The sequence below is a fragment of the Blennius ocellaris genome (genome assembly GCF_963422515.1).
Source record: "Blennius ocellaris genome assembly, chromosome: 2".
Classification (NCBI taxonomy): Eukaryota; Metazoa; Chordata; class Actinopteri; order Blenniiformes; family Blenniidae; genus Blennius; species Blennius ocellaris.
The window spans coordinates 8,043,538-8,055,982 of record NC_137651.1 but is presented as its reverse complement, the minus strand read 5'-3'; the positions used below and the strand labels follow the sequence as shown (position 1 = coordinate 8,055,982).

Here is a 12,445-nt window from a genome sequence, read left to right as displayed (position 1 = left end):
GATAGTAAAATATTACACTATTATCAGTCACCTTAACATTTGTGCGCAATACCTCATCTCACAGCTGCAGTGCGAGATGGTTATTTAAAGTCTACAGATGGTAAATGTTAAAATTACATAAAGAAATGAAAAATAATGTTAAATACAATCAGGGAAATTTGATTAAAAATATCAGTGTACCAAAAAAAATATACACGTGTATAAAAAATATGTTTGACACATATTTTAAAACAGTTAGAGGGGGAAATAGGCTAGTTAGGTGGTTTCAATTTTAAAACGCCTGATGAGTCTTTCTATGTCGTCTACAACTGTCACAACGTACACCAAACTTGGTTGTGGTAGCTTGAGTGCTGCATGTGCAAACACAGGAAGAAGATGCAAACTGAGAAGCCTGCAATCCTGGACTTGAACTGGGACTGATCTCACTGTGACGGAAGACTGCTCACCACTATGCCACCGTCTCCATTTAAATTCGTCTCCATCACACTTAAGAGTAATTAGTGTTCTAGAACTGTTTATATGTCACTTGCATTTTAAACTGTTGAGCTCTTTAACACTTTTACCATCACTGGTTTGACATTTTTAAATTAGAAATATACGTTTAAAAGTATCTCACATTACTGTTACCTTTTTGCACTATATCCTGCAATATATCAAGAGAAAGGTTTAACCACAAGTGTCATTTATTCCCCTTACTTAAACCAAAAATGTAAGATTTTTTTTTTTCATATGTAACTGACATAAAAACAACTAATCTTTCTTGGCTAAACTGTGAACCTCTGAATTTCTGAGCTGTGTAAAAGGTTTTTTTTTTGTGTGTGTGTAGGTGAATTTGAGGTTCATACATTTTTTTACTTCAATCATCTTGAGTCATTTTAATGCCCTGCTTCTTTTCAACAGCACTTTCAAATTCTTCCCACATACTGTGTCACTGGAGGCTTTACTTTTACAACTGTCATGTTTTAAAGTGCAAATATCCTTAAAATGTGTGGCTCTGGGTATTTATCACACCCATACTTGAAATGTGACACATGCAGCTAAGTGTTCCCGACTCTAACATCAATAATGTTTGGAACTTGTCACTCAGGTGTTCATATACAAAACTCAATTAGAAAACTGACAATTCCTCACAAGACGCAGTAACAAATCCTACCTAAACTCAAATGACCTTCACGCTCAATGTATTCAGGCAGTGAAGACAAGCGGCAGTTTAAATCAGTCTAAATACAGGTTTGGCAAAACAGTGAAAGATGTTTTCATGCTGTACTCAGAGAAACTTCAACAGCACCAGACGGCTCATCCTCTGCCTGGAAGGGCAGCAGACTAATTGCCGACTTGAAAGCTCATCATCCCGCACCGACATCTTACACCCGAGCAACAACCTCGGTGTGTTCTACAGCTGATTAGAAAGACAAAAGGACAATCCACACACGAATACCTCCCGACTCCTGCTGTCATGTACAGCTCCTTCACCTCCACAAAAGACTGAGACTCACTTGCTGCTCACTTGAACACCTCCTCCGCAACCTCCCTCATCTATTGCCACTCCTTATTCACCGTCCGGACTCGGACATCATTGTCTGAGACACAGGATGCCTGCGAGCGTCCTAACCATGCACGGCCTCTCTCGCCACCCTGCAGCATTGTGCTGGCCAGCTGTCTCTAGTGGTCACAATCATATTCAACACTTCACTGGAGGACTGCCACATGCCCGCTTGCTTCTCATCCTTCACCATCTTTTCTGTTATCCCCAAAAAAAGAACATCTAGAAAAAAGTAAACACCATAGACTGTTGACCTTTTGCCATCCAACTTGAAAGGCATCACAAACCTGATTCAGGGACACCCTCCAGTAGTAGTTCCCAACCTGGGGTCCGGGACACCCTTGGCAGGGGTCACTAGAAATCTGCCCATCGGTGTTGCTTCTATTTTTAAGGTTGAGTGAGAGTGCGACCGCCTTCTCTTTTATAACGGTTGGTAGCCACTGACCCACACTGTCAATCCTCATAATTTTTCATCTTTCACAATGGATATAGCAGAAACTCCACATCATCGTCTCTGCAGCAAGACAGATAGCAGGTTTGTGACTCTTCTTCCAGGTGGATCATGAAGCACAAGAAGCTGAGAAACAGCTTGTTGCAGACAGGAATACTGGCTGTTTTGTTAAAAAGACAGATGGAAGAATTGGGGGAGCGCTGTTGTTCCACCTTGAGGCCTACAACAGAATCACATACACAAATATGGTATTCAGGACAATACTTTTGAATTTTGAGTTAGAAAAGGCAAACTGTGTGTGGCGTCCCACAGGGATCAGTGCTGGGACCAATTGTATTCAGTCTGTATATCAATGATATGTGTAATCTATCTGATATATTAAGATTTACATTGTTTGCTAATGACAGGAATTTTCTGGTTTCGGCAGAAAATATGCAGCAATTTCTGTCGAATCTCCCATCTGGAATTATTAAAAAAAGAAAAAAAATCATGATATTTGGAATTAACAAATAAAAGGAAGACATTCAGGTACATGTAAAGAAAATACCAAAAAATACATTCCAGAAATCATTCCATAGTCTCTTTAATTCAATAATATCCTATTTTAAATAGCTGTTCAGAGATCTGGGGAAACACAAGCAAAAGTTCTTGGAACTGTTGTGCAATCTACAATTTCCAGGGAGACAAATAAATGTCATTGCCAAGCACAACTGCATGTTTTATTTATATATGTGGTGGAAAACTGTGGAACAGATTGAGTATGGAAGTACAGAAAAGCAGAAATATAGGTCAGAATATTATATTGCCTCAGTTCAGGAATGTGTGGTTTTAATTATGGATGAATATGCATGTCCCTAAATTCTGCTTGTACTGATCCATATCATTTTATATAGTAGCAGGTTTGTCCATGCTCAGTGTATGAAAAGTTTAAGTAAAGTTGATTATAAAACAGTGCGATTTAACAATTAAGGGAAATGTGAAAACATGTGGAGAGAATCAACATGACTTCATTCCTGAGATAAAATAGGGTCACCTTTTTTGTGTTACTGCAAAAGTGCCACCTGACCATCAGCCCCAGTGACCCCCTTGAGACCAGGCCCTTTCCCCTCCAAAGTAACCTTTGTATAAAAGCAGCAGCACTTCAAAGCTGCTGTCAGTCAGTCTCTTGAAGTTTGCAGAGGTCACTACTTGTCATTGGGGTTATCGCAGGTGGGAGATCATCCATCTGGTGTCCTTCTACCACAAAGGTGACGTCCAAATGCTCTGTACACAACAGAGATGGATGTGAAACTCAAAAGGAACACCTGCACCCAAACATTTTTACATATGTGCAACAACCTCAACTACTTTTCTTCTTGCATTGATTTGAGTAATACTGTGTCAATATCTTAAACATGCTTTATTTTGACACCTATCTTTATTGATTTTTTTCACCAATACTCAAAGATAAGTCATGTAAGTGAAAAATTAAATAGGATATTAATGATCAAACTTCCCAGATACTAACACATCGTATACTTGTGATCAGAGGAAATTGTGTGTGACGAAGCCAGATATCAACTTTGTATTGTTGACTTCAGGCTTCAGGTACTTTGCAAGTTCAGGTGAAAAGGGCTGAGATGTTAATTAGAAACAAAATTCTGAGAACCCCAACAAAAGCACTTAATGAGATAATTCAATTACTTTTGTCCAATCATGATGAATAATCGTGCCGTCTTAAAAATGCTATAACAAACTGTTTTAGCAGCGAAGTAATAGAGAAGGGGATAATCTGTTGGAAACCATTCAAATGGTATTATGATTGAAAATCAGGACAGAAATTCATCAGTTTGTAGATTTACATTTTTTTTCAAGAGCCATTGTTGGTCTCCTCACATCATATGAAGCACCAATGACTCTAATGATGATGATGAGGATTGTAAAAGCACTACTCATCATGGCACGCTGAACCCACAATGCTCAGTAAACTGACCCCGCTGAATAAAATAGAATATAATTGAAAAGAATAATGATTTATCATCAAGATGTTTTCAGCTCAAAACTGGCAGTGCAAAATGACTACATTGAAATCACAAAATGTAATTATAGACAATAAATAAAAAGTGCAAGCCAGTAATGGGGTCGTGGGCAACTGCAGCTTTGTGTTTACAGGGGTGGTTGCTTGGAGGTAGAATTTTTCTTGGTTGTTTGTTGAGGTGCTAAAAAGTCAGTAACTCCTTCCAGAGAACAGGTGATGTTGAGGAAAGAAACATAATAAAGTGTTTGTTGGTCTTTGAAAATGCCTGCCTTATCGACACAACCGCACACAATCGGTGCTCCATCTCGAAGCAATTTGTTCTGAAGAAAGTCGACATTTACCGGGGACAAGTCTGTGTGGAGCGCTTTATACATGTTAATCTCTTATCTCAATTGTAACCTGATGAAGAGCAGATTGTGTTTGTCGTATATATTACCATGGTGATCCAGCCAGGCATAGGAGAGCCCCCTCAGTGGCACTGAAAAGCCTCGTCCGACTTTCACTTAAGTCCCTTTATAATAACTTTTATGTATAAATCAATTAATTTGAGTGTGAAAAAAAGCTGTGGCCCATCAGGCCAAAATGTGATGATTTGAACCAATAAATAAAGCAGTCATCATTTAGTAACTATACTATACTCCGAGTTCACACTTTTGTCTCACTGTTTCTATAAGCAAGGTCTACGCACACGCAGAGAGGAGACATGACGCCGTTTCCCAATTAGACCAAAGCCTTGTCACAAAACATAGCTGCCCATCACGACCTTCGTCTCTCGACGATGAAAAAAAACACGGTTGTGCTGTCCATTTCATTACCGACAGCAACACAACCGTACCCATACAAACGCACCCACGCTTGTGACTTAGTGTATATCCTCATAGTTGTCAACAGACACACACACACACACACACACACACACACACACACACACACACACACACACACACACACACACACACACACACACACACACACACACACACACACACACACACACACACACACACACACACACACACACACACACACACACACACACACACACACTCACACATGCATGCACTCTCCAGACCAAGGTTACCGGCTCATCAGATTCCAGGTCCAGGGTTTGCTAATTACGTTCTTCTGCACAGAATTCATTTAGGCTGCAGTGCTTTGTGTGTGTGTGTGTGTGTGTGTGTGTGTGTGTGTGTGTGTGTGTGTGTGTGTGTGTGTGTGTGTGTGTGTGTGTGTGTGTGTGTGTGTGTGTGTGTGTGTGTGTGTGTACGCGCATGTGCTCGCATGTGTGTGAGATCACTCGGTAGGTTTTTTGTGTGCTGATTGTGTTTGAGGAGTAACAACTGTCCCTGTTTTAATCACAAAGTTGGGATCAATACTTTCTTTAGCTGAACCACAAGAGCAAAGACGGTTTGTGTGTGTGTACCCCTACAAAGTGTGTGTGCTGAAGGTAATCTTGATCACGGAGTCCGAGGCAGATGAAGAGGGACAATCTTTAGGGAAGATTTTCTTTTCTTTCTTTTTTTTTTGTGTGTGTAATTTCTTGGCTACTTGTGATTTTTACTGAGTACATTTAAGGGTCTTCTTGAGTATGTATTTGTGGCTGTGGGTGTTCATTCAAGTTCTGTCCAGCTGGCACTGTGCAAAAGTGTGCAGTGCAGATTATCTCTCCACGTATCTTGTGCTTATAGCCAACAGTTGTCAATACAGTCTGAAATTCTGCAGTACTGGAGTAACCTTTTGCCATGTTTACAAAACAGGCAGCCTCAGGGTTTGCTGGGATATTACAGCGTTTTATAGGAAAGAGCTAACCTTTCACTAGCGCCTCCAACTGTGTTTCTACCAGTCAGTTTTTGCGTCACGCAATAAATAGCGTACATATTTGACTTCGGTGTAATGCTGTAAAAAAAGTCATTTTTGTCAATAATCATTCAGCTCTGCATTACATTCTACATTACCGTCAACTTTCCTCGCAGTCACATGGGAGGAGTTGCGTATGTACTGCTGCTGTTGCTTGATCTTAGTAAATTACTCTGAGGTCTGCTGTCACATTGACTGACGACAGTGCAACTCATGCTGTTGTGCAGCTTTATATTAAATGTCCTGTCACTGCCAATGTCACCTCTGAGAATCAGCTGTCAGAACCACACAGTACTCTCCCTGCACCGGTTTGGGACTGATATATGGGATACCTGCTTGTTGATTAAATGTACAGAGTGCTGGGGAAGATGTGTATTTATTTCTCTTAAGCTGGCAAAGTCCGTGAATCAATTATGAATGTGGTTAAAAGTACCTGTCTGTGGCAACAGTCCATAGAGATAAGAAGGCTGACAAGAGCTGCTGGAGCTAAAACCGGGAACTATGGGAGCTGTCAGGCTCATTTCATTGTGACACCTCCAGGCTCACACACACACATACAAGCACACACATGATGACACTGTGTTTACATCTATTAATCTCCTGCAGCTGTATTCAAACCACGACTGAACTGTAAGTACTCTGTAACTAACTAACCATCTGAAATCCTCCTGAACAACAAACATGCCTGATAAAACAAATGAGACCCAACAGTTTTTGTAGCCCGAGTCTTAAAAATAACTCTCGCTCACAAGGTGTGAAAAACAGTTGTCACTAGTGACCAGCTGGCCAGGTTTTCAATTCTTGTGTTAAACCCACAATAGAAACAAGGACTGCAACCAAACATATAGGATTGTAAGCTAAACCTGTGCAGGAAGGAGCCAATGCTGAGAAAAGTCTCAAATATTCCATGTTGTAAATCTGCATTCAAAATCATCCTTCAAGGGCCAACTGAGGGCTGATCCAATCCGGGAATAGACGTTCTTATAATTTGTGCTATCAGTATGATTAGCAGTTTATTTTCTTTATTGTCACCCTTAATTTAGCCAGAGAAACACATCTGGGACCCATTGTTGAATCATTTAGGAGCCAAACTTAAAATCCCAATGTTGATTGTCTCAATAGGCTGGAACAAAATTATGCAACATGTAGTGTTAATGCAGTGTTAACACAAACCTTCCACTTGAGGTGATGAAATCAGAATTTTAAGTGTGTTGAGTTGATGTGTTGCATTAAAACCAGGAGTGACTCATCCTTTACTTCTTTTTTCTGTCTTTTTAACTTTGTTTAATAGAGTGAATGATCCAAACAGAATGAAATTCACCTAATCAGTTGCTTTTTAATCATGCAAATTCTGGCAAACATTAGATATTCACACAGTGCAAGAGTTTAAAAACATGCACCGCAATTTATTTGTTTGATGAGATTTTTTTTTTTTTAAAGGTCACCATCCATTCCTCAATCACAAGTTTAAGCTTTCATATAAAATGTTGATTTTGTTGAAAAAAAACAAAACAATAATAATCTTGTGTCCATACCATGGTGGCACCAGGGTTAAATACAATCCATCATTAACGGTTGACCTCTAAATTTACACTATACTTTTAACTCAAAGGTGCATGAAATGGGACTATTGATTCAATACTGAATACATAAAGTTCATATTTGTAATGGTTAATTCTCTGGACAGGATTTGGGGGAAGCGTCAGGAAGTGTCACAATGCCAGTGGACGGTACATGTGACAGCTGCATTTCTAGTTTATTTCATCTGATGTTCTATTGTAATCCCGCTCAGTAATCCCAGTTTTTATCGAATATACCTGTAACAACTTTACACATTTTTTTAATGTACTGTAACAGATTACAGTTACATATTTGTGTATCCTAATTACGTAACGCCGTTACATGTAGTCCGTCACTACCCAACCCTGATTATAAGCAAAATGTGAACTTTCTGTTAAATTTGCTGCTTATGAGGATTGGAAAAAAAAGAGTAAGTCCTCTGCCTCTTGTACCATGCAGAATTGCAGCTTCTTGTTTTCTATTTCTATTTCCATTTTTGGTATAATTTCTTTACATCATGTTGAATCGTATCATATTGCACCAAATCGCATTGTATTGCATTGTGTAGAATTGAATCGGCATCAAATCAATATCACATCGCATCTTATCGTATCATATTGAATCGGGAACAGGGATGTGTCGGATGGGATCGGATCGTCAGGGGATTCAATGAATCGCTAATGTTGTCAGTAATGGAGTTTCACATGCCAAGTGCATACGTATATCTCTCCCTCCCTTCCTGTTGAAAATTGTTCCTTCTGCTCATGCGCCTGTAAACAAAGATGGTGGACACGTAGTGGTATGACTATATTCTAATTTTGTAATCCATATCAGTAGTTTTATAGTTGAGACTCACCCCTGATAGCATCTGATTCGTCAAGATTCCATCTAAATGTCGGGTTCTCTCGATTTTGTTCACGTTATGTGGTTTCATTACATAAACAAGCAACAGTGCCCTCCTGTGGCCCGGCATATTAACTACATTGTTGTCTGTGTGTCCGCTGCTGCAGTGGAAACGCAGCACTTTTTTTGACGGATTAGGTGTTGTCACGTGAAAGATCATGTAAACGGGGCCAAAATTGCCTGTATCTCTGTGTTTTTCCTGTGATGTCCAAGTGACCTGTTCAGAGCCTGACTTGCCTTCACCCATAATCAGGTGGGATTGGCTTCAGCACCGGATGACCCCAAGTTGCATTAAGCAGTATGGAAAGACGGGCGCATGGACAAGCACGTGAAAACCACGTGAAACAACATAAATACACAACACACAAAGAATTCTCTCAGCTTTCTCTTTGCCTTCACTTTATCTGCTGTTCTCTGTCTCTTCTTTCTCTTTCTCTCTCTCTCTGAATATTTTAGTATTGATGAGCCCATTACTGATGATAACAGAGTGCAACATCAGCATCCTTTCTCTCTTCTCTCCCTGCCTCCCTCTCTCTCTCTCACACACACACACACACACACACACACACACACACACACACACACACACACACACACACACACACACACACACACACACACACACACACACACACACACACACACACACACACTCTCATCAAGAGTCAGGTTACAACTCTGCTGCTGTGTACCTCTGTACATTTTAGCGTGTGTGTGTGTGTGTGTGTGTGTGTGTGTGTGTGTGTGTGTGTGTGTGTGTGTGTGTGTGTGTGTGTGTGTGTGTGTGTGTGTGTGTGTGTGTGTGTGTGTGTGTGTGTGGCGGGGGGGAATCTGACTTCTTGGCATCAGTCCAATGAATTGCACTATTTTTCAGGCTGAAAATCATTCACATGCACACCTGCTGGGACATAAACACGCATAGATACAGATTACAAAGGGCAACGTGTGCTCTGGCTCTTAAAATGATGCACAATGATTTCAGCAGATGAGCAAAGTGAATTGAGCGTGTCTCGCTGAAAAGCTGCTCAGAGCCCACAAACACAAGCAGCAGCAGCAGCCGAACAGCACATAGCATCAAATATTAAAACCGACAGGCAAAAAGAGACACCGGCAGGGAGAGGATTTATGACACTTTAGAGCTTCATCAATGTTATCAATACTTCTGATGATGTATCAGTGGCTCTCAAACGAACAGTCCAGACAACCCACATCTATGATGAAAACACAAAGAGTCTGTGGATGTTTCTCTCGAGGAGGGTGTGTAATTCAGTGGGCATGGCATCTGGTCTTGTGTGTTTCGCGGAAGTGTCACACCTTCATGACCTTCAATGATCACTGGCGCTGTCCCCGAGTCAAACTGGCTCGAGCTTGAGCAAAACAGATGAGACCAGTCCTGAACCGAATTGGATATTATTGCTTGCAGAAGTCTATGTGTCAGATTCCTGAGTCTCTTACAATTCCCGGATATCGTTTCCTCTTATAGTGGCCAAGAAATCCCCCATCTTACTGTAAGAAGCTCAGTCTTTTCACCAGCTGAGGTGAATGAAAGCCATTACTTTCCAATGATTTTAATTTGTTATTGGACTGTAATAAAGAATGAAATGGGACGTAAATAGAATCAAGCACAATTTTCCCGCTTGTGAACTCAGGAGCTGCAACGTGATTTGAACAAGCTGTCAGTAACTGTGAAATCAGCGTATCAATGAATTATACTATTCAGCTGGAGGACGCAGGGAAGTATCATATTAACACAGTGCATCATTATTCACAGAAAATGTGATATAAAATGGACATGTATTCTGTTTCATCGCTATCACTCACTTCTTTCAGTCGCTGAGGTGTCCTTTTAATTGGAGCAAGTTTACATGGCAAGCTTTAATGGCAAACAGCTGAAACCTGGTGTGTTTTCAGGATCACTATTTCATTAAGTAACAGAGCCTGAAGCGGTGGCATTTAAAAGTTCTTTTGGTCCAGACAGGTGTCCTCGAAAAGACAAATAAACAAGAAGCGGTAGAAGGCTGCGACATTCAAAACACTGTGGTCAAACACAACATCCACATCCAGGGACTTGCAGAGTTTAATGAACAGCTATTTGACAGGTCGTTGACTCAGAGTCAACATTACAGGCTTCACAAAGTTAGGAGTCTGTTTCACTGTAACAAATAGAGCAGCTACTTATCATAACGATCATGTCAGTTCTCTCTGATTCATGGCACATATTTGTGAAGCTGGGCATTTATCTTATAAGGAACTAAGAAAACTGCTTCCAGTAATCAAAGAGTCACATAGGAAAATCTGTCTGAACATTCAAATATCACCTCATTACAGAGCTTAAAGCAAAACAACCGAGTCCAGCGAGAAGTTCGTCTAAGACATTCATGGGAAACTGGCTGCCTGCAGGCCACCAGTGGAACTCATTGTACATCTTCACAAAATGATTTGTAAAAACAACGACAGAGTGAGAGCGGTCAATCAACCACATTTGAAACAATCATCCATTTTACTTTTCTGAATATTTTGAATCTAAATGCATTATAAGCTGTGTTTTATGAAGACAGTTAGCCCTAATCCCTCGACAACATGATCTTTATAATTCAATCCTTTGAGAGAGATGAAGGTCTGGTGGCACTCAGTGATCAAAGTGGTCCATCCCAAACCTAGGACATCTTTGTGGCTTATTCCTCACGCTTCATAAAAAAATCATGAAAATTCACGTTATCAATATGTTTACCAATTGTTCGATTGAAAAAATATAAACTTTTCCATGGATTATCTGCTTCTGAAAAAAACTAATCGGTGGCTGATTATTCAGAATCTCATACTGGCACAGGTTGTTAAAGTAGTATTCCAATTCAGTAAACTTCCATACAATGGTCTTTTCTGTAATTTCACTGATCCACGAGGCAACTTGGAAACTCATCTGTGATCTCGGATGTGTGGCCCTTCAGATTTTACCAAAGTCAACATGAAGACACAGTCTCAACTCGACCTTTGTGCAGATTCCTTCATAAACGGTGCCGTGCAAAGAACAGATGAAGGCTTTAAAGGTGGTCATCCATACCACTAATTTCTCTGCAGCTGATTCACTTCCCAATTCCCATTAAGTGATGACCATAAACTCTTTAACAAAATCAATTTTTGAAAGCACTCTTGCAGCCCCCCCCCCCCCCCCCCCCCCCCCACACACACACACACACACACGCACACACCCACACACGCACACACCAACCTGAAACTTCTGCAGAGTACTGCATGTATCAAACATTAACAAAGCTTTAAGTTACAGCTTACAACCCATTCGTGGAGGTATTAGGAACAGCAGCAAAAAGCTGAGTGAGCCTAATTTAAGATAATGCTGTTTGCTCAGAGTCAGCTCCTTTCAGACATCAAGGTTTTCATGTGCAGAATTTAATTAGGTGATCTCTCACAGATGTACCAGCCCCTGTTGGAATATTAGAAGTCCAGCTGTCAGTCGGAGTCCTGTTACCACATCCAGGAAGACACAAAGGCACGATAAGGTCACTAAATTCTCTGACGAGCCCACTGAGCCCCCGGGATGATCCAGAGATGCTGCAGAGAGATGTTGAAGGGTTCAGTCCTCGGGTTTATAATACTTGACAGCTGCGTGCACGGCTCGCGCTGTCAGTGTGGAATCATGACACCCAGCAGGTCTCACTCGCGCCACTACGCACCACTCAGCGTTTGGCTCGCTGCAACAGACGCCATGTGCCTTTTCTCCAACAACACAGCCCAGAGAAGTGGCGACAACATGCACAGAGTAGAGTCGGCATTTCATAGTAATCGTACACACACACTTGCACTTACATTTCTGAGGACGGCGGCTGGCTACGGCAGAGGAGCGCGTGTCCGCACGCTTGTCCCATCGCGCATCCTGCCTCGCGCCTCCCCGGTTCACCCGAACAGCTGCAGTCAGTCGGAGGAGGGAGGACGCGGCTCCTGAGCCTGTCCGTTAGGGCCGGGAGGAGGTGAAGCAGGGCAGACGATGGATGTGTGAGGTTTATCTCCCCCAGCCTGCCTGCTCTCTCTCCGGTCCGCTCTCTCCTCTGGAGCTCCGACGGGCAGCGCGCCGGGATTGGTCGGGACCCGGTAACTG

The 12,445-nt window shown here is 41.4% G+C and overlaps 1 protein-coding gene across 1 annotated transcript in view; it reads right to left on the bottom strand.

Annotated features, from left to right (window-relative positions):
- Window positions 1–12,235, bottom strand: part of pde2a (phosphodiesterase 2A) — a 172,912-nt gene extending 160,677 nt beyond the window's left edge. The window contains exon 1 of the mRNA XM_080512409.1: window positions 12,157–12,235. Coding sequence (XP_080368535.1) covers window positions 12,157–12,215 — 59 coding nt within the window. The 5' untranslated portion in view covers window positions 12,216–12,235. The remainder of the gene's footprint in view (window positions 1–12,156) is intronic.
- Window positions 12,236–12,445: the final 210 nt, after the last annotated feature.